This window comes from Lissotriton vulgaris, chromosome 11 (genome assembly GCF_964263255.1).
Source record: "Lissotriton vulgaris chromosome 11, aLisVul1.2, whole genome shotgun sequence".
Taxonomy (NCBI): Eukaryota; Metazoa; Chordata; class Amphibia; order Caudata; family Salamandridae; genus Lissotriton; species Lissotriton vulgaris.
The window spans coordinates 708,674,051-708,695,940 of NC_141699.1; the positions used below are offsets into that span (position 1 = coordinate 708,674,051).

The 21,890-nt window shown below is 42.1% G+C and overlaps 1 protein-coding gene across 1 annotated transcript; it reads right to left on the minus strand.

Moving 5' to 3' along the window:
• Positions 1–7,866: 7,866 nt before the first annotated feature.
• On the minus strand, positions 7,867–21,620 carry LOC147683358 (uncharacterized). Its single transcript, XM_086944826.1, has 3 exons — positions 21,495–21,620; positions 9,833–9,876; positions 7,867–9,607 (listed from the first exon to the last, which is right to left on the minus strand). Exons 2-3 carry the CDS (start codon positions 9,852–9,854, stop codon positions 8,397–8,399), a joined length of 1,233 nt encoding a protein of 410 aa, XP_086800952.1. The 5' UTR covers positions 9,855–9,876; positions 21,495–21,620; the 3' UTR covers positions 7,867–8,396.
• Positions 21,621–21,890: the final 270 nt, after the last annotated feature.

The window sequence follows — 21,890 nt, forward strand, 5'->3', positions numbered from 1 at the left end:
ACATGCCTATTTTGTACTAACACAGAATGTGGGCCTCTGCGTTTCGCTTATAATGAGCGAATTGTATTTATGTGCAACACACACATAGTGAGGAACAACTCTAAACATCTAAAATAATTGCCTTAATATAGAGGATATACAGATCAAAGCGCTATTCCACTGGGAACCCAAGGTAAGAAATAAATTAATGAAAAAACGAAAGTACTCGTAGGATTCACTGGCTATTGTCAAACTGGTAGGTATCGATGAAGGGACTACACCTTCCAGTATCGCCCCGGAGCCTGAATGAATGAACTTCCGGTTTCACAATTGAGTTGCGGGTTCACAGCGACAGGCTGTCGAGATAGAGAGGCAGCCAGACAGCAACATGCCATAAAAAGAACTCACGCTCTCGGCCTGTTGTACCAGTGGCAAGGAGCGGGAACGCGTAGGTCCCCGGACGACGTGGACTTTTGATGAAGTAAGGAGGCGTAAATGAATGGGGGAGAGACATATGCTCCGGCACAAGAGCACCAGACTGTGTTAACGATAGCGCTGCCCCTATGCTGGTGGTACAATATGGCAGCTCCATCTTAATCTACGGACCAATGGTAAAGGCATTAGTGCTCGATACACAGATGGGTATGTCTTCAGTGAAACATGTGCGCAACCAGTAGTACTCTCAGAGCTACACTTAAAAATGACAACATAGTGGACAACTTAACTTAATTGATAGGGCAGTTTATTTATAGGGCACTAAAGATCATAGCAGGAGACTGCAATACACGAATACCTATTGAGCAGCCTTGTGATTCATTGGCATTTCACTCCTATGGAGTAGCAAAAACATCCAGACCAGTCCTGGCTGGCAAGAAACTAACAAAGGTGGCATCTCAGTTGTTGGAGAGACCTATTAATCACGGTCTGAAAATTGTAAATGACAATACATTATCTGACTGTCCATCTCACCCAACTTTCAAAAGAAATATTGACCACAAGTATAGATGATATATTTCCGAACACTGATTTATGGACGGAATTACAGGATATGAAGGCTATTCCAAAACTAGATAGCAATCATGAGGCCTTAAGTGTATTTTTTTGACAGTTGCATACAGTACCATAAATCTGGCACCTTTTACACTAAAAGTTCAATTGGAAGCTACCAATAATAGAAGAAAAGTGAAATGGCCAATATTTGCATCGAATACCGACGCAGTTATATGATTTATTTGTGGAAAAACTGAGCAATTTTACTAATATTGATAATGTCAATTTTGTTAAACTCCATTGTGAATTAATGAACCAACTAAAACCCTTCTTTGTGAAGGAATAAAAGAGGTGCCTGTAAAAAACTGGTCCCCACTTAGTTCTCAAAGATTGCCGCCTAGAGAAACAGTTTCTTGAGAACAATAAAAAAGAGCAATTTATTAGAAATAGGTAAGGCAACGAATAGGTATAAGACTCTCCTGAATAGAGCTAAAAGGGAATGGGATATGAAGCAGTGGGTGGAAATAACAGGAGCCTTAAAAATTGGGGATCAAAAGGCTTTTTTGGAAGTGGATTGCAGTTAGTACTCGAACTATTGACAACCACCTTGAAGTAATAACAACACCGGATAGATGGGAAGGCCATTATGAAAGCCTATACAAAGAATTGGACTTTGAAAAAATATTCATGGACCCCCAGCAGAGGATATGGGTGGGACCCAGAGAAATTTTAATACTGTGGAAATTCGTCTATCTATTGAAACTGATGACCCCTTACATTTTACCTAAGCTGCAACAGCCTTGCACTAAAGCAGACAAAGAGGCAAAAGGCCCTTGGGTTTCGATGGAGTTCCTGGAGACTTGCATCTATCCCAACCTGAAATTTTGTCCTCATATTTAAATGCTATGGGAAATAGCAACCTAAAGGGTGAACCAATTCTCCAACCTGGCATGAAGCTCTTATTATTACCATTTATAAAAGTGGAATCGGGATGCCATGTCAAACTAATAGCCTATAAGCCTGATGGACAACTCATAGAAGATTTTCTTTAGGCAGATGTTGTGCTGACTTCATGAATGGATAGATGAGAACAATATCCTTGAATGTGCACAGGCAGGCTTTAGGACCAAGACTACTACCCTCAACCAGGTCTTACAATTCAAGGTGTTATGTTGGTAATATATCATCTTGAGTTGGGACCATCTGTATGTCGCTTTTATTGATATAAAAGCGGCAAAAGACCTGGTTCAGAGAGACAACCTCTGGGAAGTCCTGGATGAATATAGAATCCGAAGAGATGTACCCTGGATTTTGAAGGTGCTACATAAAGATACATATGCCAGAGTGAGATGGAATACGGCAGTGGACCTATTAGATGGAATTGATACTAAGTGAGGACTGAGACAAGGATGTGTCCTTGCTCCTGCGCTTTTCAGTTCATACATCAATGGAGTTGTCAAATGGTTGGCTGAAATTAGGCATGATGCCCATAAATCTGCAGGAGTCCCCCTTTCAATCCTTAAGTTTGAGGAAGGCGCTCTACTAATATCAAGAACTCCTATGGGGATGCAATCAGAACTGAATGCTTTTATAGCTTTTTGATGATGATATATTATCCTACATTTTGATTTTGTTGGATTTAATTCTAGGCCCCTTATCTCACAATCTTACAGAGGGAATGGGACAATAGATGGGGTTTCCCTTGACTGGGTTTCACACTTTGACTATCTAGGTGTTAAATTATCAGATAACCTGACAAGGGGGACCCAGATAGAAAAAAACAAAACAATCTTGCACCAGAAAGCTTTAGCAATTGGGAGGAAATATAAGGCCACCGCTTGGGGCTCAGTTTCACATGCTATCACTATTTGTGGTGCTGACGCATGGGGCTACCTGAAAGCAGAAACCCTTACTAAGGTTGAAAAAGTTTATAGGGCCCTTTTTAACTTGCCTGTAAGTACGCTTATTCTACCTTTGAGACTAGATATGGCATTAAATACTGTACATTTGATTACCCTGCTTAAACATTTGCTCTATTGGGTCAGACTCTGGTCCACTGGAGAGCTGGCTCCTTACAGGGAATCACTGAAGGAGTTGATAGCACTTACTATGCACCCCTGGCTGAAGTTAATTAGGAAACCTTCAGTTAGCATAGGAATGGGGGAAATATGGAGTTATTCAGTAGAGAAAACTAAAGCAGATGCTCAGAAAGGGAAACAAATGCATTGGAAGGAAGTGATGCAACAGACCGAGAGAACAGCTAGAAGAGAGCATATCTGAACTATTTTTGAGTCACAAATGTTTTGTGAGGATGAGAGGCAGGCAATTTCCTTGATGAACTATCAGAGCCTTGCCCCTCTCTAGTTTCACCGTTTGTATCCTCTGCATTGGAGCTCTTGTGAGAGCATTGCCAACAATCGACCGGACATGAGATCACCTAAGAGTGATACTAGGAGCAATTTCAACAAAAATTCTAGCAATTTACTTCTAGGCCAAGCAAATACTCCTGTAACACTGCTCAAAAAGGGCATTTATCATGTCTTGAAGATTTTGGAAAATATGGCATGCATATCAAAGACATATGTATCTACTATTAACCGATCCTTACTCCATAATCCGGGCTGGACTACAAAGGACACCACCTCCACCCTGACCAAACTCCCGGTATCCTCTAAAGTCTAGGTTATTTGTGTTGACTTAATCTTTTTACTGCCAGATGACTCAATGAGTTGGAGTATAAGACGTCACAACAACAATAGTGGTGTGATATAATTTGCATGGGAAGGCATAGTTACCTCTCACCAATCCCTCCGGTTACCTTGAGATGTTGTTCATTGACACCATCTTATTTGTTAACGTTATGGGTTTTTAAGACTCACCTATGGCGAGTATTGGGAGGCTATCCGGGAAATAATCCCTTCGTTTGTAGATTAGCCTAATATGAAAATAATTACCTGTTGTATCACATAAAATATGCTTGTGTCTTTAATTTCTCTCCAATAGATTGATTTCACATATCCGTTCTAAAATAAATACTCTGGTAGGATTCCCGTGGGTGGTTGCATTGGTGATGTAGTAGCATTTCCTTGTAGGATAGATTGAGCCTACTGCTTAGATTTAGGGATCCTAGAGCCCTGATTAATGCCCCAGACCAGATAGGCTAGTTATTGTGGGCAGAAACATGCTGGCAATTGTAAAACAGGTTTGAGTCATTGTTCTCTATTTACCCACCGGATACAGTGTTTTTAGACATACCTCGAGCCCTCACTAATAAAAGATGATAAACTAGGAACTCTATGGCATTTTTAGATTATCTGGACCTTGTTTTGTCCAGTAGCTTTATTCAAGGACTTTCTCCTACCGCCAAGTCCCTCGAGGAGGTCATGTCCGCCCTGGCGGAGAAAGGATGCAGATGATGAAGGCTGACACTATTATGTGCGTGAGGCATCCTCTGCTATAAAGAATGGCTCTCATTAAATGAAAATCCTGCTACATATAACTATAAATAGATTGACTACTTTCCTAAAGTCTCGGAATTAGTCTTCCTTGTGAGACTCTGGTTAATCTCACTAGCACGGCACCTTGTTGTAATAGACTAGATTTGTGTTGGAAGGGCATACTGGAGCATTTTTCTCCACCTCTCTATTCGGTTATAATAGTCATAAACTACTGTCACCATCCTAGGTGTAACAACCACCTTATCATCGAGGTCTACAGCTCACAGAACATGTGTGTGTTTTTTTTTTTTAACAGTCTAATACCAGGGAGATCCGACACCTCCCACCTCTGACAACTGGGTCATGGTCCGCCTACTCTCCCACATAGGAGACCTTTTTTAAGAGATGATGCGGGAAGCATGCCCCGCATTTTGCAATTGTGGCTGGAAGAGATAGTTTTCCATTATCATCATAGCTAACCAATCTTATTGTTTGGATCCACAGCTTCTACTCCACAGACCATAAACAGATGAGAGCATGAAGTACCCTTGGTCAATGGGAGGCATTATTTAAAATGTAGTCTGCTAACAGACCTCAGATTTTCCCACAAACCATATGGGGACTAAACCAGTAAAGAAATACAAAATCCTTAACCCTTTAAAGTTCATCCACCTTCTTTTTTTAAAAGATTCTTTTAAACACTCCTGAACAGATTTATTTAAAAAATAAAAAACTTTCTTGGTAAAGTTCTACTTGCGTGCAAAGTTTAGCTGTAGGAACAAGCAACATTTCTTATGGAAGCTGTAATGGGAAAATACACCTTTTTGTGACCTCCGCCCCCCAAGTTAAATTTAACCTACACAGAACTTCATAGTATTGAATGCCAGCCCTTAGCCAACGACACTGTACTAATACCAACTTTGGTGGCTATATGCCTGTCTATAGGGGCCAAAGCCATAGGCAAATAAAAAAATATATGTTAAGAGGATAGTGTGGCTAAACCACAATTACACAGTGATAACTGCCACTCTAATACTTGCATACATTTTATTTTTGAAGTTAAAAAAGTGTTACCCCATTCTTGATTGTCTAAACTTGTGATTTCTGTACTGTACCAGTTGTCCAGCTTCAGCAATTCCTGGAGTTGAAGAAATCACATCATATGTCATTGGACATACTCCTGTTTGGTGGCCGCTCTGTGGTGGCAGCCTCTGCGCGGTGAAAGGAGCAAGGTCACTGACCTAGTCAGCTAAATGCTTCCCTTCCCACACAGCTCAGCCGAGGTACCTGCTTCCCCGACACTTGCTGATCAGAGTTCAAGGCACTCCTCCATCCACAGGCACCTGCCTGCACCACATCCCTGGTAGCCCAGTTGGGAGCTTCTCAGCTTGGCCATTGCTCTGCCCTAGGATCAATTTTAAATTCTCTTTTAATTTTGCTTTTTACCTTTTCTGCTTCTTTTTTTACCTATGCCTCTGCGTGTCCCTCACAGCCCCTCACACTGCTTATGGCGGTTGCGCTGCTGGTGTGCCAAAGGCACGCCCGTCTGTGCCTGGACCACACCCAGCCCCTCGGACCCTAGTTCTCAAGCCATCATCCTCCACTCCCTCAACACCAGACACCACACTGCCAGGCCTCACTTACCACCCAAGGCCCGTTTTCCTGCCTAAACTGCAACTGCGCCTTTGATTACCACCGCACACTAGCTGCCCCACCGCAAGAGCGCCAGACAAATGACTCAACCACCTCAACTGCATACTGCTCAAAAAACGCTCTTGCCACAAACATGCAGTAGAGATCTGGAACCTGCTCAACTCTGTGGATCACCCATATCGCTTCCTTACAGACACCTGGAAGAACTCCACTTCAGCCCCAGGCATCGTCACCGCCATCCCGGACAGCTACAAGATCATCCACAAGGACCACATCAACAAACCAGGGGGAGAAAACACCATTGTACACAAAAGCAACCTCAACTTCCACCTGGACAACTCCAATGACAAAAACAAAAACACCTAGTCTCTGCTAGAGAACCTCATCACCATCTGACTCAGATGGGTCACCGCCCCATCCCCCTCAGCTGGACACACGCTTGACCCCATGTTCTGTGCCAGCAACAACATCACCTTCAGCCACACTACCGAGCTCCTGTGGACTGACCCCCTCTGCATCCACATCTCCATCACCAGAACCACTGTACAGGCATCGGACTATCAGACGCCTGGAACATTAATTCCTAAAAGTACCACGCTGAAATATTTTAACCTAGCCCTAGATCATAGAATAATACATTTGTTACAAAGGAATTTAAGGCTATTTTAACACACTCACTCAATCCTGCCTTCATTCAATGCTACCACTCAAATAGCTTAGCTTAAAAATGTGTCAAGCCCACCCATTCACGTTCAGTGTCTGGGTGAGGGTCCAATGATGTCACAGGTGGTGTGTGTGTGTGTGTGTGTGTGTATATATATATATATATATATATATATACATACATATACATACACACACACACACACATATATATATATATAGTTTAATTTTTCGCGCCATCTCAGCGAAAGTTTACTATCTGAGAACTTATAAAGAACACAGTAATTTACCTGGGTGCATTACACTCGTGTCTCGGACACAGGCAAGACAGATTACCTCAACTATTTTAGATTCATTGTACAGAAACAGATCAGTGTTTTTGCCAGTAAAGGACATGAATACAGGGCCCCATAGGTACCCATTTCAATATTAACTCATAATTACTACTGGGCCCGAGACCCAGGGTGCCCTGGCCCAATTGAAGCCCTGGGTTTCACTAAAATAGCTACTGAGTGAAATAATTAGTATTCTGAAAGTGGACTGCATTATTTACAAATCATTTCACATGAAGAATATGATCCATCTCTCTAAGAAACAGGTCACTTCCGGTTGTCATCAGCTCCCTTCTAACACCAGTACCAGTCTACTTGAAATTCCTTCCTCCCTGCAAAACAGAACCCTGAAACAAGCATACACAGGATGGGCTACCAGGTTGTGAAATCAAACCCCGTCCACCCCCCCTCAATCAAGCAGATCTAAGCTAGTCTTGAGGTTTTCAAGACCGAGATGAAAACCCTACTCTAGCAATTCCTTCCAGATGGCTCCATTACCTTTTCCTTTTAGCCAGTGTGTCAGATCAACTACAATTGGTGCATAATGGGGGACATTCTCTACCAGACTACTTTCTCATCACTCCCGCTGGATTTGATTGGATTGTGTCTGTTCTCTGCCTTTCTCCCATTTCTTGGGACGCTGTTGCTATGTATAATATTGTATATCCTATGCAGTTTCCCTTATCGAGTGGATGGCCTTCTTGCTCTTAGTCTCATACCGGACCTAGTGTGAATCCCATCCTTTACCATTCAGTTGTATTTTGTATGTAGTGAACAAGAATGATGGGCAATCTACAAATCAAGAATTTTTTCCTTCGTATTTGTATCATAATGATTGATTCTTTATTTTTACAAAGAGAAGTCAGTCTTTTTAGTCTTGATCTTATTAATGCTTCCTATTCTAAAAATCATGAAGGGTTTCATGCCATTTCCTTCATTATGGAAATTGCTAATAAAAGTGATCAGGTTGAGGTGAAGCTGCTGCAGTCCAAACATCTTCTGGAAATTTTGATGTGATCTGTATTGGTGGTGCTATGATCAACTGCAAATTCCTTCTGGGCCTGCTTACGTATTAATTTGAATAATATTGCTTTTGTATTTAATCAATAAAAAGACATGAACCAAGGTCTTGTATTCATATCAAAACGGTGTACAGGGGTTTTTGGTCTCCGATTCTGCGGCTTCACCACAGAACAGGAATAGCATGTCCATTTCCGGTCTGCTTGTTGTCCTAGTCAATGTTACAAGAATCTTCTGGTCAAGTACAGATCATCTTCTGTTTTCTGAGACTTGAGTTCCTATTGATACTTTAATTACACATCCTAACAATGGTACTGTCTCACTAATCAAGCAGCGGTTGAGAGTGGCATTTCTGATGGCGCCTCAGGTTTGATATCTGACTGAAGAGCTTACCACACTCCTTACATTCATAGGGTTTCTCGCCAGTGTGGGTCAGCAGATGCTTTGAAAGATCAGTGTTTTGCGCAAAGCTCTTTTTGCACTCAGTACACGGGTACGGCTTCTCCCCAGTATGGATCCTCTGATGTCTTGTCAGATCAGACTGGCAAAGGAAGCCTTTCTTGCACTCTGTACAGGGGTATGGCTTCTCTCCTGTGTGAGATCTCTGATGATCAATCAGTTGTGATGCCCAAGCGAAGCGCTTATCGCACTTCTGACACTTATGAGGAGTCTCTGCTGTGTGACTCTTATGATGCTTATAGAGACTGGAGCTGGAGGAGAAACTTTTTAAACACTCTTCACATCGATACAGTTGCTGGCTCTGAGTGGCTGTCTCTTTGTGGGATTCCTCATGCCTCTTTAGATTACACATCTGACTGAAATTTTTACCACATTCAGAACACTCATAGGGCTTCTCCTCTGTATGGGTCCTGTGATGCTTATGGAGGTTGGAGCTACATGTAAAACTTTTAAAGCATTCTGTACACTGGTATGGTTTCTCCCCAGAATGGGTCATCTGATGCTTGTGCATATAAGAAAGCTGAGTAAAACTTAGACAGCATTCTGTACACTTGTAGGGTTTTATCGCTGAATGGGATTTCTGATGCCGCCTTGCACTGGACAGCTGACTGAATTTTTTGTCACATATAAAGCATTCATACGGTTGGTACATGTGTAACGGCGGGTGGTTTTGTTGGTCTTCTGCAGACGCAATTTCTGTGGGAAGAATTTCTTCTTTTACAGGGTTTCTCCTTTTCATTTCTGTGGGAAAAATTTCTTCTTTTACAGAGTTTCTCCTTTTCATTTCTGTGGGAAAAATTTCTTCTTTTACAGGGTTTCTCCTTTTCATTTCTGTGGGAAGAATTTCTTCTTTTACAGGGTTTCTCCTTTTCATTTCTGTGGGAAGAATTTCTTCTTCTTTTACAGGGTTTCTCCTTTTCATTTCTGTGGGAAGAATTTCTTCTTTTACAGGGTTTCTCCTTTTCATTTCTGTGGGAAGAATTTCTTCTTTTACAGGGTTTCTCCTTTTCCTCTGAGCATCCCATGTTGTATCGTTCTTTTGGAAGCCCTCCGTTGTCTTAATGGTCCCACTTTCTGTTGAAAGAAGAAGATTTTTCATGTATTGCTTCATGGAATCATACAGCCTAAAGACAAGCAGGCTACTGTTTAGCTTAAAAGTTATTTCTTCTTTATTTATAACCCCTTGCCAACACCAGTAATCAAGAGAAACTTAAGTTCTTTGTATCAAGTCTACTGCCCGAAAAGTTTAATTGAGCCCATAAGCAATCAACAGCTTTTTTGCTAACCAAGAATACTCACCTTCCTCCAGCAAGCGTGGCATCTCTTGAAGGTGTTGCAAGATCCTAATAGAGAATAAAACATAATGAGTTTCAGGAAAAATCTTTCATTTCTCTTGTAATGCTAAAACGTGATATGGCTATTTACGCACTAAATGTAGCAAACGTTACAATTAGCCAAAAGCCAACTAAACATATTTTATCGTCTTTGGAAAATTAAAGGTTTTGAACCTGAGGTTATACAAAGACCAGTGAAACATGAGTATTAGTGCAACCTGCTAATTTATAGATTTGGATTACTGATAGTAAAATGTAGCGTAGTAGTGTGTAAACTAAATTCAACGAGAGGGAGAGAAAAGAGAGAGGGAGAGAAAAGAGAGAGGGAGAGAAAAGAGAGAGGGAGAAAAAAAGAGACAGACAGACAGACAAGAGGCGTGAGAGAGAAAAGAGAGAGGGAGAGAAAAGAGACAGACAGACAGACAAGAGAAGCGTGAGAGAGACAAGAGAGGCGTGAGAGAGACAAGAGAGGCGTGAGAGAGACAAGAGGCGTGAGAGAGACAAGAGGCGTGAGAGAGACAAGAGAGGCGTGAGAGAGACAAGAGAGGCGTGAGAGAGACAAGAGAGGCGTGAGAGAGACAAGAGAGGCGTGAGAGAGACAAGAGAGGCGTGAGAGAGACAAGAGAGGCGTGAGAGAGAGAGAAAGGGCGGGGAAAAAGAAAGGGGACAAGAGGGAAAAAGAGAAAAAGAGGGAGAAAGAAAGAGAAAAACAAAGAACAAAAACAAAGAACAAAGAGAGAAGTGTGTTCTATCCCAGGCTGCAGCACCTTAGGCCTATACTAGAAGTCCCTCGAGTCAGAGAGAAAGAAGTGCTGTCTGTAGCAGTATGTAAGGCAAGAAGCTTTTAGTGTGTACTTATCACAACTAATATTAGGAGTTCAATGGAAAAAGCATTGCAGGTATGTCTGGGTGTCTATTATACACATTTAGAAAATGAAAGCAGATGTACTACCCAACAGCTGCGTCACTTAGCATTTTATCGATTGGTATATTTCACAGCATATAATGGAAATTACATTAAATATCACGTTACCATAAAGGGAGATTAAAAAATGACTGTAAGAAACCAAAAGGCATTGCAGTTCAAACGGAGTCCCTGGCATTTACTGGTGAGCAGTGTGTTTTACAGTAGCTTTACCACTGCTGTAGGCTAATAAACTGGTTGCACCCCAAGGGTTGCATGTAGGCAGTGTTTAATTTGAGCTGGGTACGCATGTGTCCATCGGTTCTCTTTTTTGAGGACCAGCATATAATTGACCTAATCGGACTTTGACCCAGAGCAATAAGGGGGGAGGGGACACAAAATGAGGAAAGGAGGGGGAAGAGAATGAAGGTAAAAACCCAACTGAGGGAGAAAGCAGGAATGAAATAAACCCATAAAAGAGAAATAAAGAGACAGGTAATTTATGGTAGTGGAAAAGGTGGCATCAGGGAAGAAGAAGAAGAAATTGTTGCTGGTCTTTATTTGCTTTTCATGGCAAGGGTCGGTGGTCCATTGTGTTGTAGATTTATACCCTGCTTGGGAAGTGATGTCACTTCTGTAGCCAGGCCTTGGGGTGGGGGGATCACTCCCCGGTAGTGGTGTTACTCTGTCAGATGACCATGGTGGTCATGTGCCTGTAGATGGTCATGCGATATTGGCTTAGTCAAGTGGCCTAATTGCATCATCTGGCCCATCCGTGAGGTCACCAATGCACCAGGACTCTGAAGATCATGTGACCAGTTTGAGATATAACCCACAAATCCCACCCCCTAAAAATCATGTGATGTAGAGAAGTACGCCCTTTTTTGTGGAGTGGATACATAAGTTTCTCCTTCTGCAGCCGACGCCAAATCCTCAGAAAACCTACAGCAAAGTAGCTGCACCATTGTTACAAAGAAGTTCAACGACATCGCTAAAAATATAACTGCTACAAATAGAAGGCCACCATCAATAAATATTAACTCAGGGTGACACCTACGCCAATAGAGCAGTCTTCACAGTAAAGCAGTTCTAAAGATACAGGTCACAACACCGATTTTAATGAGGGGTTCTGCAAATCCTAGCCGCAAACGGATATCCCTCAACAAGGACTACAAAAGCCCTCCTAGATAAAAAAAAAACAGCTGAAAGTTTCCAGAGATGAAGATGCAGAAGAGTCTATAACAGCTCCTAACTCGCACGAGTACGAAGTTATGGGGTTTCTGGACCAATCGTTGTTTGATGCGGTTATTATGCAAGAGCCTAGCCAGCCTCATACGGCAGGGATGCATTTATGGATCTGAACAACGTTCAAGATGCCAGAACTACCTCCAAACATACCAAATGTAGCTCTGCCAAGAGTAAGATGTTTATTAGAATTCCCATACTCAATACAGAGTTTATCCGTATGGGTACATTAGGCAGTGTTTTAGGGAACGTTCAACATATAAAAAGCACAGTAGAGTGAGACAACTTGTGTCCCTATCTTAACTACAGGTTCTATACTCTCTACATCTATACGGATATTCTAGAAGAACAGAGGATCGGGATATTTATTGCCACTTTTAAGATGGGTACAGGTCATGAGGAAAAATAACACAATGGTCAATATTCAATATCAATATGACTACATACAGATTTCTAAAGACCAGACGTCTAGTATCTGCCATTGTCCTTTAACTACTGGAAAGTTATTGTCAAGGTTCACTGTAGGCCACTATGCAACAGAAAATATTAAAGAAGTCATCAGGTTGTTCATAAAAACATTCAGCAGCCTGTCTTTATGCAGGGAATATTAGTTAGGCTGAAAATGGTGGACCCCTGTTCTTTCAAATGTCTTAAAGTATGAGCAGGGCTTGTGTGCAGGCAAAACACAGGTAGTAAAAGGATGTGAAAAGCATCACGGTTGAGGAACCCGACAGCTCCCTATAATAAGAATAGTAATAATGATTAAAAAAATAATACTAAATGAAAAAGGGGAAGCAGCATCCTTCAAAATAAAAAATCAAAGGTCAAAAGAGCCTCAAAGAACAAGAAGTCTGCAACTAGGGTAAACATGTTTTTTTTAATCCACACATGTAACCAGGTTCTTTGTGAATCAGGTATTGTGTGAAGGGGTCCAGAGACATGTATCGGAATCTAAAAAGTACTGACCAGATGCAGTTCAGCCAAACCACAAACGCTAACATTACCAACAAAGCCAACAATGATAAAGTTGCAACATTCACTTACCACGTAGCAACCATGTTTAACCAAGACAGCATTACCCTAGAAGACCAGCTCATTAAAGTGATAAAACATATGCCTAAAGAGCCTAAATTGAGAGTAGGCTCAAGTATACCAACAACGCCCTGAGCACTAAACTTTGTTGGGCTCTTCCACAAGAACACATTTTCAAAATTTGAAGACCAGGAGCTAGATGCAGACAATAAAGGTATTGTAAAGAGCGCAAGCTTCACTTCTAAAAGTAAACAGTTTCACCCTCCACACCTTCTGCATTCTGGCCTTTTTTGCATGATAAACTGCTCAGCCACAGTATTGCTTTTAAGATCAAGTTGGCCCGCAACAAAAACCTGTACAGTCTTATCGACTGATGCAGAATGGTATCAACTGGCCATGCTGTCTGCTAGATTATTTGTAAAAGGGGTAAAAGTGTGACATAGCATAATGATGTAAGCCAAAGCTTTAAGGCTTTTGAATGTCAAGTATACAATTGAAAGTATAACTCAGAAGATATTTGGAACAGTTGCAGGAACAAGGATAACACAAGAACAACAACATTTATTTGTGTGACAACTACCTAAATGTATCATCATTGGATTTGTTGATAACAGCTTTTAATGGCCTCTATACCTGAAAATGTTCCAATTTCAAAAACTACAATATCAACCTAGACTGCCCTGTTCCCCATGAGGGGGAGCTATGATTCTTGTAAACAAGCAGACACCGATTTTTGAAGTTGGTACATTTTTTACGATTAAAAAAAAAATGAACCTGAGCGACTCTGGAGTTGTGTCACAATAAGGATATGGGGCAAGGTACACATTATTTGCATTTGATTTGAGCCCCAATATAGAAGATGGGTACCACTTTAAAAAATTTTTAATTAAACATAAAACCTGAAATAAGTTAAGCAAACCCTAGTGGTGAATGTGAATAGGATTGTATTCTCCATGTTTGACAATGACTTCCAAATCAATCATGACCCAAAGATTTTGTTCATCAATATTGTAAAATTGACACTTTCCTGATTCTTTGATTACTTAAGCAAACAAATTCACAAAGAAATGCTTTTTATGTATTTTTTTAATTGAATATTGCGAGACAAAATCAGGATAGAGAGACTCTCTCTGGTTTTTAACACAGATCAGCACTCTATGGAAGTTACTCATTGGGCAGCTCAGTTCCTAAATGAAGACAAGATTACAGAGTTTGATAGTGCAGCAGCTGTCTCCAAATGCAGCATCTATACAAAACCTATATTCATCTGTTTTAAAAAAAAGCTGCTAAAATGAAAGAGTATCAAAAGTTCAGGTCTAGGGTACTCTATCACATGCAGTGAGCATTGCACATATTTGATTAGTATATTGTTAGAGTGTATGACGATTAGAATTTCGTAAAATCTGTACTGGTGCAACCAAACTGACATGATGGGCGAATTACAAAATATGTGGAAAAAGAAAAGAAAAACCACATGGTCTACAACTAGCACAGCTAAATCCACTTACACCATGTGTCAAAAGTCTAAGGCGAACTTTGGTGGTTTGTAAAATTAATGTTAAATTAGAATACTGGGTCTGAATTGTTTATTCCGATGTAAATGCATATCTAGGCTGCAAATTTCAATGTTTTAAAAGATGACAAACACTGAAAAGTTAAAAAGGATAACTTACAAAAGAGTTTTCGTAGTGCCAGGGCACTCATAAAATGGACTACATAATTAAAAAAATTTGAAATAGCAACAAACATATCTATACATACAAAATCAGTGGTACTAAAAAAATTCAGTTCCGAGAGACAGCTACCAATGACACCTTAGACAAGCCTTCATTTTGAATAAAGTTTTTTTAAGGTTCCAGAGGTAGAGCCTTAGCACTCCTTTTGGATGATAGTTGGGGGAAGGCTGCCAATGTGTGCATCTTTGAGCTTGGGTGAATAACAACAAGGACTGGGGTCCTTAGAGTAATCATATAAGTTGGGTCTTGCACGAAGTTTACAGATATACAGTATAAAGATCTTGCCAGCATGAATACAGTCAAACAATGTTGATCAGGTTTGGTTTTAAAAAACTAAAAACAAACCAATAAAAAACACACTGGGAGTGTTGGCTAAAAATCTCATTCATAAAATACCTTCAACTTTCAATTTGACAATTTGAGGCACCGGTTAACCGCATCGCTGCGGCGGTTATTTTTCCGCTGTGCGGCTTTTTTTGAAAAGCCGCGTTAGATGACAAGCTCAGCTCGTCATCCGCACACGACCACCATGGCTGATGACGAGCTGAGCTCGTCATCAGCAGCGAAGGGGTTCAAATGCATGAGAAGTACTGCAGCCTGGGACCTTAGCCAGGTCAAGGCGTATATGGCCATCAATACCCATTCATCCCCAGGTTCGCTCACAAAATTACAAGCATTTCCTGATACAGGCAACTATCCTGAAGTTTATCCAGCACTGTAGAGCTCTAAGCAAGCGTGCATGGCTGTGAAATGTGCTACGCACATGTTTATATTGTTACACATTAATGAAATGAAATGAAATGAATGAAACTTATATAGCGCACGACTTACCCTGGGGCATCTCCGCGCTTGCTTAGGGAACCCGTCCTGGTATTCCCCTGTGAGATAACCCTGGCAGGGTACTCTTTTGTGTAATTCCAAAACAAAGAAACAGTTTAATACTCAATAAATTTGCCGCTGGAAACCTCATACCACAATCTAACATTATGTTTATACAGTTCTTCAAGACCCGTGATGATTGGAGTATTTGACAAGTTTGTTTATTGGGTGAAATTTCCCCAAAAACAACTGATGCAGTATATAGCTACTGGCATTTGGCAGGCTTCATTTCAATGATCTCCGGTCTCAACTGTTCACCCTTGGGAGTATAGTAATCCTCAATCTATTTTTCTTTGCGTCTCGTTAATATACCATTATGGAAACTGACGCTTCCTGCTCATCTCTGAGAAATCGGTTTAAATACTCAGAGTGCGGTCATAGACCACACAAAGTGCCATATTTTATTTATTTTTCCTGGCAAGTAACCTTTTGAGGGCAGCTTGACCATTGACACTACACCAGGTACCTGATTTTGCACCTTCCTCATCAGGGTGTCTGCCTTCTCTAGTCTGTTCACTTTCTGTAAATGTGTGACACAGTGGAGGATAGGTCATTAGCTTACCTTGGACTGTGCCAGAAGGGGGAAATCAAGCCTCCTGGTAGGGTAGGTGGTAGAGATGTCAACCCTAGGCTGTTTTCCCCCAAACATTTTGCCTGATTACATACTTTGCTGGACTTAGGACTCCAGCACAACCAGGGTGCAGCCTGAATCTCTTATCCTCCCTCAGAATTGGGTGAACCATTTTAAATATTTTATATAGTAGTTCTTAGTTTCTCCCCCACTCTAAGATCCCTGATAAGTCTAGTCCATTGCTCGCTCCAACATTTTGTTTGATATCTCATAAATCGGATCCCCACCCCCCAAAGTGGAGGGTCTCTTTACTGGCCATAAACCAACTAACGAAAGTAGCACCGACACTCGACAGTGTTTGTGCTTCTTTTGCTAGTAATTTTGTTTACTCCCGAGCGGGGAGTAATCCTGTGGAGCACAACTCATACGTAAAAATAGGTTGAAGAATCACAATGCACAGTCACATTCTTGTAGTCATAAACCAACTAAGCCATTAGTTAACAGAAGTTCGGAGATGCCCCGGGCTGGACCATATTCCAGTGGACCTTTTCATTTTCAAGCCAGTCATTTAGGCACCTTATTTGTGTTGCTAACACCCTTATGCTGGGTGCATGCCTCCATCATGGAAAGGTGCAGAGATCCTTCTTTTATTTAACCCCTTCGAAGCTAATGACGAGCTGGGCTCGTCATGGCGCTTACCTGCCGTGCGCGGATGACAAGGCCAGCTCGTCATGAATAATGGTTATTTTGGAGCTTCAGCGCAGGACGGGAAAACGCCTAGCAGCCATGTGGTTAAGAAAGGCTCAAAACTCAGACCCAGTGAACTATCCGCCAATCAGTCTTATTGATTCCAGCCAGAACATTTTTTTATAAGCCAATACATGACTGGATACTTTCCGGTATCGATGAAAGCGAGATCTTGACTCAGTTCCAGGATGGATTTAGAACCATAACCAGTATGTTTGACCAGGGTTTCAGGTTCCAACTAATTAGGTTGAAAGAGGTTGACCGAAATAGGGGTAGTCTCCATGTCGCTTTTGTTGAGAAGGCGGCACTTGATAAGGTCCCTAGATAATTATGGTGGACCCTCAGAGACCTAGGGCTTCCTGGTCCTCTTCGATATTATCTGTCTCCATGGTGATAACTTTGCACAAATCCATTGGGGAGGAAATAGGGGAACTACTGATCCCTTTAGAGTTAATAAGGAAGCTAGGCAAGCATGCGTACTTGCCCCCTCGTTGTTTTGATTATTTATTAATGGCTGTATTGAATACCTATTGGGCTGCAACAATGAATCCCCAGTACTCTGGGGAATCAAAATTCCAGCGTTGCTGTTCACAAACAATATCTTGTTAGTATCTAAAACCACTAAAGGCCTTGAAATCCTTTTGATTATCTAGCTAAATCTACAATTGTGCATTTTCAAAAAACGCAAGCTAACACAAATCTTACTTTCAATATAAAAAAAATGGAATGTATGCTCAGCTGCAATGTTTATCTCAATAATTGCATTAAGGGACACCTAGTAACAGCCTGGGGTACTGCACACCAGTCTTGCTTCGTGGATTTTTTTGTATTACTTATGCTACTGCTGGGATATTTTTCCATAAAAAAAATCTAACCAATATCATTGTGTGCGACGCCAATAGCTCAAACCTACTGCACTACAAATGATAGTTTTACCATATCCCCTATGTTCCCACTCTGCATATTCCTTCCAATTGTACAAATTGCTGTTACAAAAGATTTTGTATGACGCATTGTGGGAAGTCAAGGCTGAGGCTTTGTGGGATGAGAGCAGTCTTCAGCCCAGCTTGCTTGAATCCAGTGGCAAAGTGAGCAAGGGACTCACGTCTGAGCATACCCTGCCACACTTATGGCGGCCAAAAGTGGTACAAAAGGGGGTGGTGATGGACGGAGCACAGGGTCAGACTGATTTGCATATAGCCATGTCTGAACTGGGGTGGCAGAGTGGGCTAAAGAATGGTGATGGATTAAACCCAGATCTTTTGACTGGGTGTGAGTGTTTGATTGGTTCAGATGCTCCATCCATTACCACCCCCTTTTGTACCGCCACTGGAGATGGGGGCAGAGAGTTCCAGATTTTAGAGACAAGAAAGCTAAAAGAACATCCTCCTAATTGAGCTTTCTTGACCAAGGGGATCTCTGCAAGAGCAGTTCCTGTAAAAGTCAGGCTTCTTCCAGGATGGTAAGGTTTCGCTAAAGGTGTCTAGTATTGGGAACCTCTCCCGTGAAGGATTGGATGGCAAAAGCACATAGATTTTCAAGCAGTTATTGTGCCAACAGAAAACCGATGGAGTTTGGTAAGGGCAGAACCCATGGAGGAGAGCCTGGAAAGATTAAGCAGCAATCAGCTGTCACGTCTTTCTTATATGGTCTAGGAGGATACCGCTGACCCCATTTCTGGAAATGCTTGTTCTGCGCTATTGTCCGATGTGTTAGCATGCCAGCCTCCCCAAAATTCAGGTCTAGTTGCACCCCTGGGGCCGTATTACATAAAGTTCTCCAGGGGCGCAACAGGCATTTGCGCCCGCTTTGTGTGCCCCAGGGACACTCTGATATTACAGAAGGGGTGCAGATGGATGTGTGGCTCCTTCTGTAATACCAATAGCACACAAAGAGCCAGAGCTATCTTCAAGGGGGCGATCCCTCATTTGCTTGGGGGCGTGCCCCATGCTAATGAGGGATTCCTTTTGCCTCTGCACTCGTCCGTATTATCGGCGTGGGTGCAGGGGAAAGAAGCCCTCAGGAGGCGCACCAACAGTAATCATGCATCACCTAAAATGTAGCGCATGGTTGGTGCACCACCTGAGAGGAGCCCTCTGCAGGGGCTAAAGGGGGTCCTATGCACCCCCAGACATTACCCTGCAGGCGGTGCAGTCAGTGACTGCACCTGCCTGCAAGGGGATCTCTCTTCCCCTTTAACCCCTTCGATGCTGATGACGAGGTCAGCTCGTCATCAGCCATGGTGGTCGTGTGCTGATGCTGAGCTCGTCATGTTACGCGTAGCACAAAAATAACCCCGCACGCATGTGGTTAAAAGTGCAGGCGGGTTGCCACCTGCACAGTGAAACAGGGAGCCGCTGGGGGCAGTTTATTCCCCATAATACGGCGCATCTTCCTTCATTGCACCGGGCGTACCTTTTTAAAAGTGCGCCGGAGCAATGAAGGAAAATGCACCCCATGTGTAATGCGGCCTCTGGATGTGCGATACATGGCACAGATGATGGTCACCCCATGACTCACAGTTGATCGTATTACGGCTCACTACAAACTGATCCCTTGAAGGTGACAGTCACAGAGGAACCATTTGAGCCAGACGAGGTTCAGAGGAAGAATGCTCACCCAATCTCTGGTTGCTGCTGACCCCGGATCTCCCTTACCCATTACTCAGTCATCTTCCTCTGCTACCAGTGTTTTTTTGTTGTTGCAGTTTTATATAGAGCGAACTGGACCCGAAGGTAGTGGAGTGGTTTACACGAGCACCAGTTACATTACATAAGGTCACATCTATCACTTGTTTTTTTAGGCTTGGGAGATTTAGAGATTTTCCCAGATTGACAGAATGTGGAGACTCGAACCTGGTTCCCCAGTTCCAAAGTCGGCATCACACCACATCCCCTCTCTCTAGATAGTCTTCCGCCATCTTTTCTTATCACCTATCCTTCAATCTCCCTGCTCGGCACGGATGAAACACCCAGCATACTCAACACCAATATGACCGTTTCATATAGGATGCTGTAGGGAGGGAGGGAGGAACACAGAAGCCTGGGCAGAAACACAAGGAAAGCACCCAGAGACAGACGCCACCTGACCGCTCCAGCCACGGGGCCCTTTGCCCTTACCCAATTTTTACTTATTATGATCAACAGCATAACTTTATAAACATTTTCTTCTGTAATGTGTCTCAAACTCTGAATTAATCTCATGAACATCAATTTCAACGTGCTTTGCTGGAGAGGTTTTAGTAATATCCTTCTAGCTCATAATATGCAGTCCCTTGGGTACGTTCCCTCAATTTACGTGGATATATATATATATTTTTTAAGCAATAACGTTGTGATGTTTTCCCCTTTCCCTATAGTGAGAGACTGGCATTTTTTTAAAAAACATTTTTATTGGTATTTTTACATTTACAACAAACGACAAACCATGAAATCTGTCTGTATTAGCAGTAACCACGCATTTCAAAATTTAGCAGTGCCGTCAGACACGTCACGTTCCAGTCCAGTCTTTACATTTTAAAAACATTGTTTTCATGCGAGACATCTAATTGGTTTATCTAACACGAACCAATGCAGTTCCCAGAACGCAATAATTAAAGGAATGTTAACAATTGGTAAATGGTTTCTGGAGGCTTGAAATCTTGGGCGAACTTACAGAGGGTGCACTCGGATAAATGTTTTCAAAATTTGAAGAAGCCTCTTGAAAAACAACTTTAGGCAATGCAAATTACATATCACTTGATCATTTGCACCACAAGCTAGCACTCGGTGCCTTTTGGTTGATGGTCCAAAGGTTTTGAAAAAATAATCTTCTAACACCATCAGCTAAACCCTACGGCTTCAAGCATGCGAACATCTAGGGCCTAGATTCTAGGCGCAAAGAGCTGTGTGAAGGTCTTTGTGAAAGCTTTTATTTTTCTGTAAAGTTGCTCCATGCCATGCGAGAAGCCTTAACAGTCCGCATCAAATGCCAAGCTGGGTTTTTAGGCCCATGCTGAACAGTAAAAGCACAACTACAGGTCCCAGAATGCAAGATGACGGTGGTCAAAAGACAGAAAATCTAAAAAGAAGTCACATGTGGCAAGAGGCTATGTGGCAATGGCACCATTCATGACCCCTCCAGCCCCGAGTTCATTAAACTCTCACAGATGGTGACCAGATGGCTCTTGGTCATGGTAGAGCACGGTCCAATTCCTGGATTTTGGTTTTACGTATCAGTGCATTCTGGGAGTGAGTTTCTGGTTCGTTTTAAATTAGCTAATTGGACTAACACACCTGATAATATGCAAACGCAAAGGGCAAGAAAGGAAAATGGTGACCTGGAAACATGTACCCCATCTGGTCACCCTACATAACAGTTTCAACTTCTTTCACGAGCTGGGTCAGGAAGGTCATTTCTAAAAGTGATGCTCTAAGGCTGCATAGGGTAGGACAGTCGACCTCTGGAATCCTCCCGTTTTTTACACGTACAAGTCAAAGCATCATTTTTTCACTCAGTGCAAAAAAAACCTTACCTTATATATAGACCTTTGGGGAATATTACAGTTCCGGCGGTCTCCGTGAAAACCAAGAGCTCAGAGGTTTTATTGTGAGCACGCAAAGACGCCGCACTACAGGATGAAGCGTAAATCACAGAAGTGGAGGGAGCTGCGTCTTCCTGAGACTTTTTATCACCTGTTTCTGATCACTGATGCTGACGTTGAGGCAAAAGAGAGAGCCAGATGGACGAAAACACTTAACATTGATTTGTGTGCTCCGGAAGTAATCATTCTGCCACCACTTGCTAATATGAGAATCATTTTGCTTTGGGTAATTCGTGATTTTAAGTCTAGTGATGTGTGTGGAGGTAGTTATAAACTACGCGCGCCTCATGAAGAAGGAGAGCGATTTATATTTGCTAAGAACTAAAG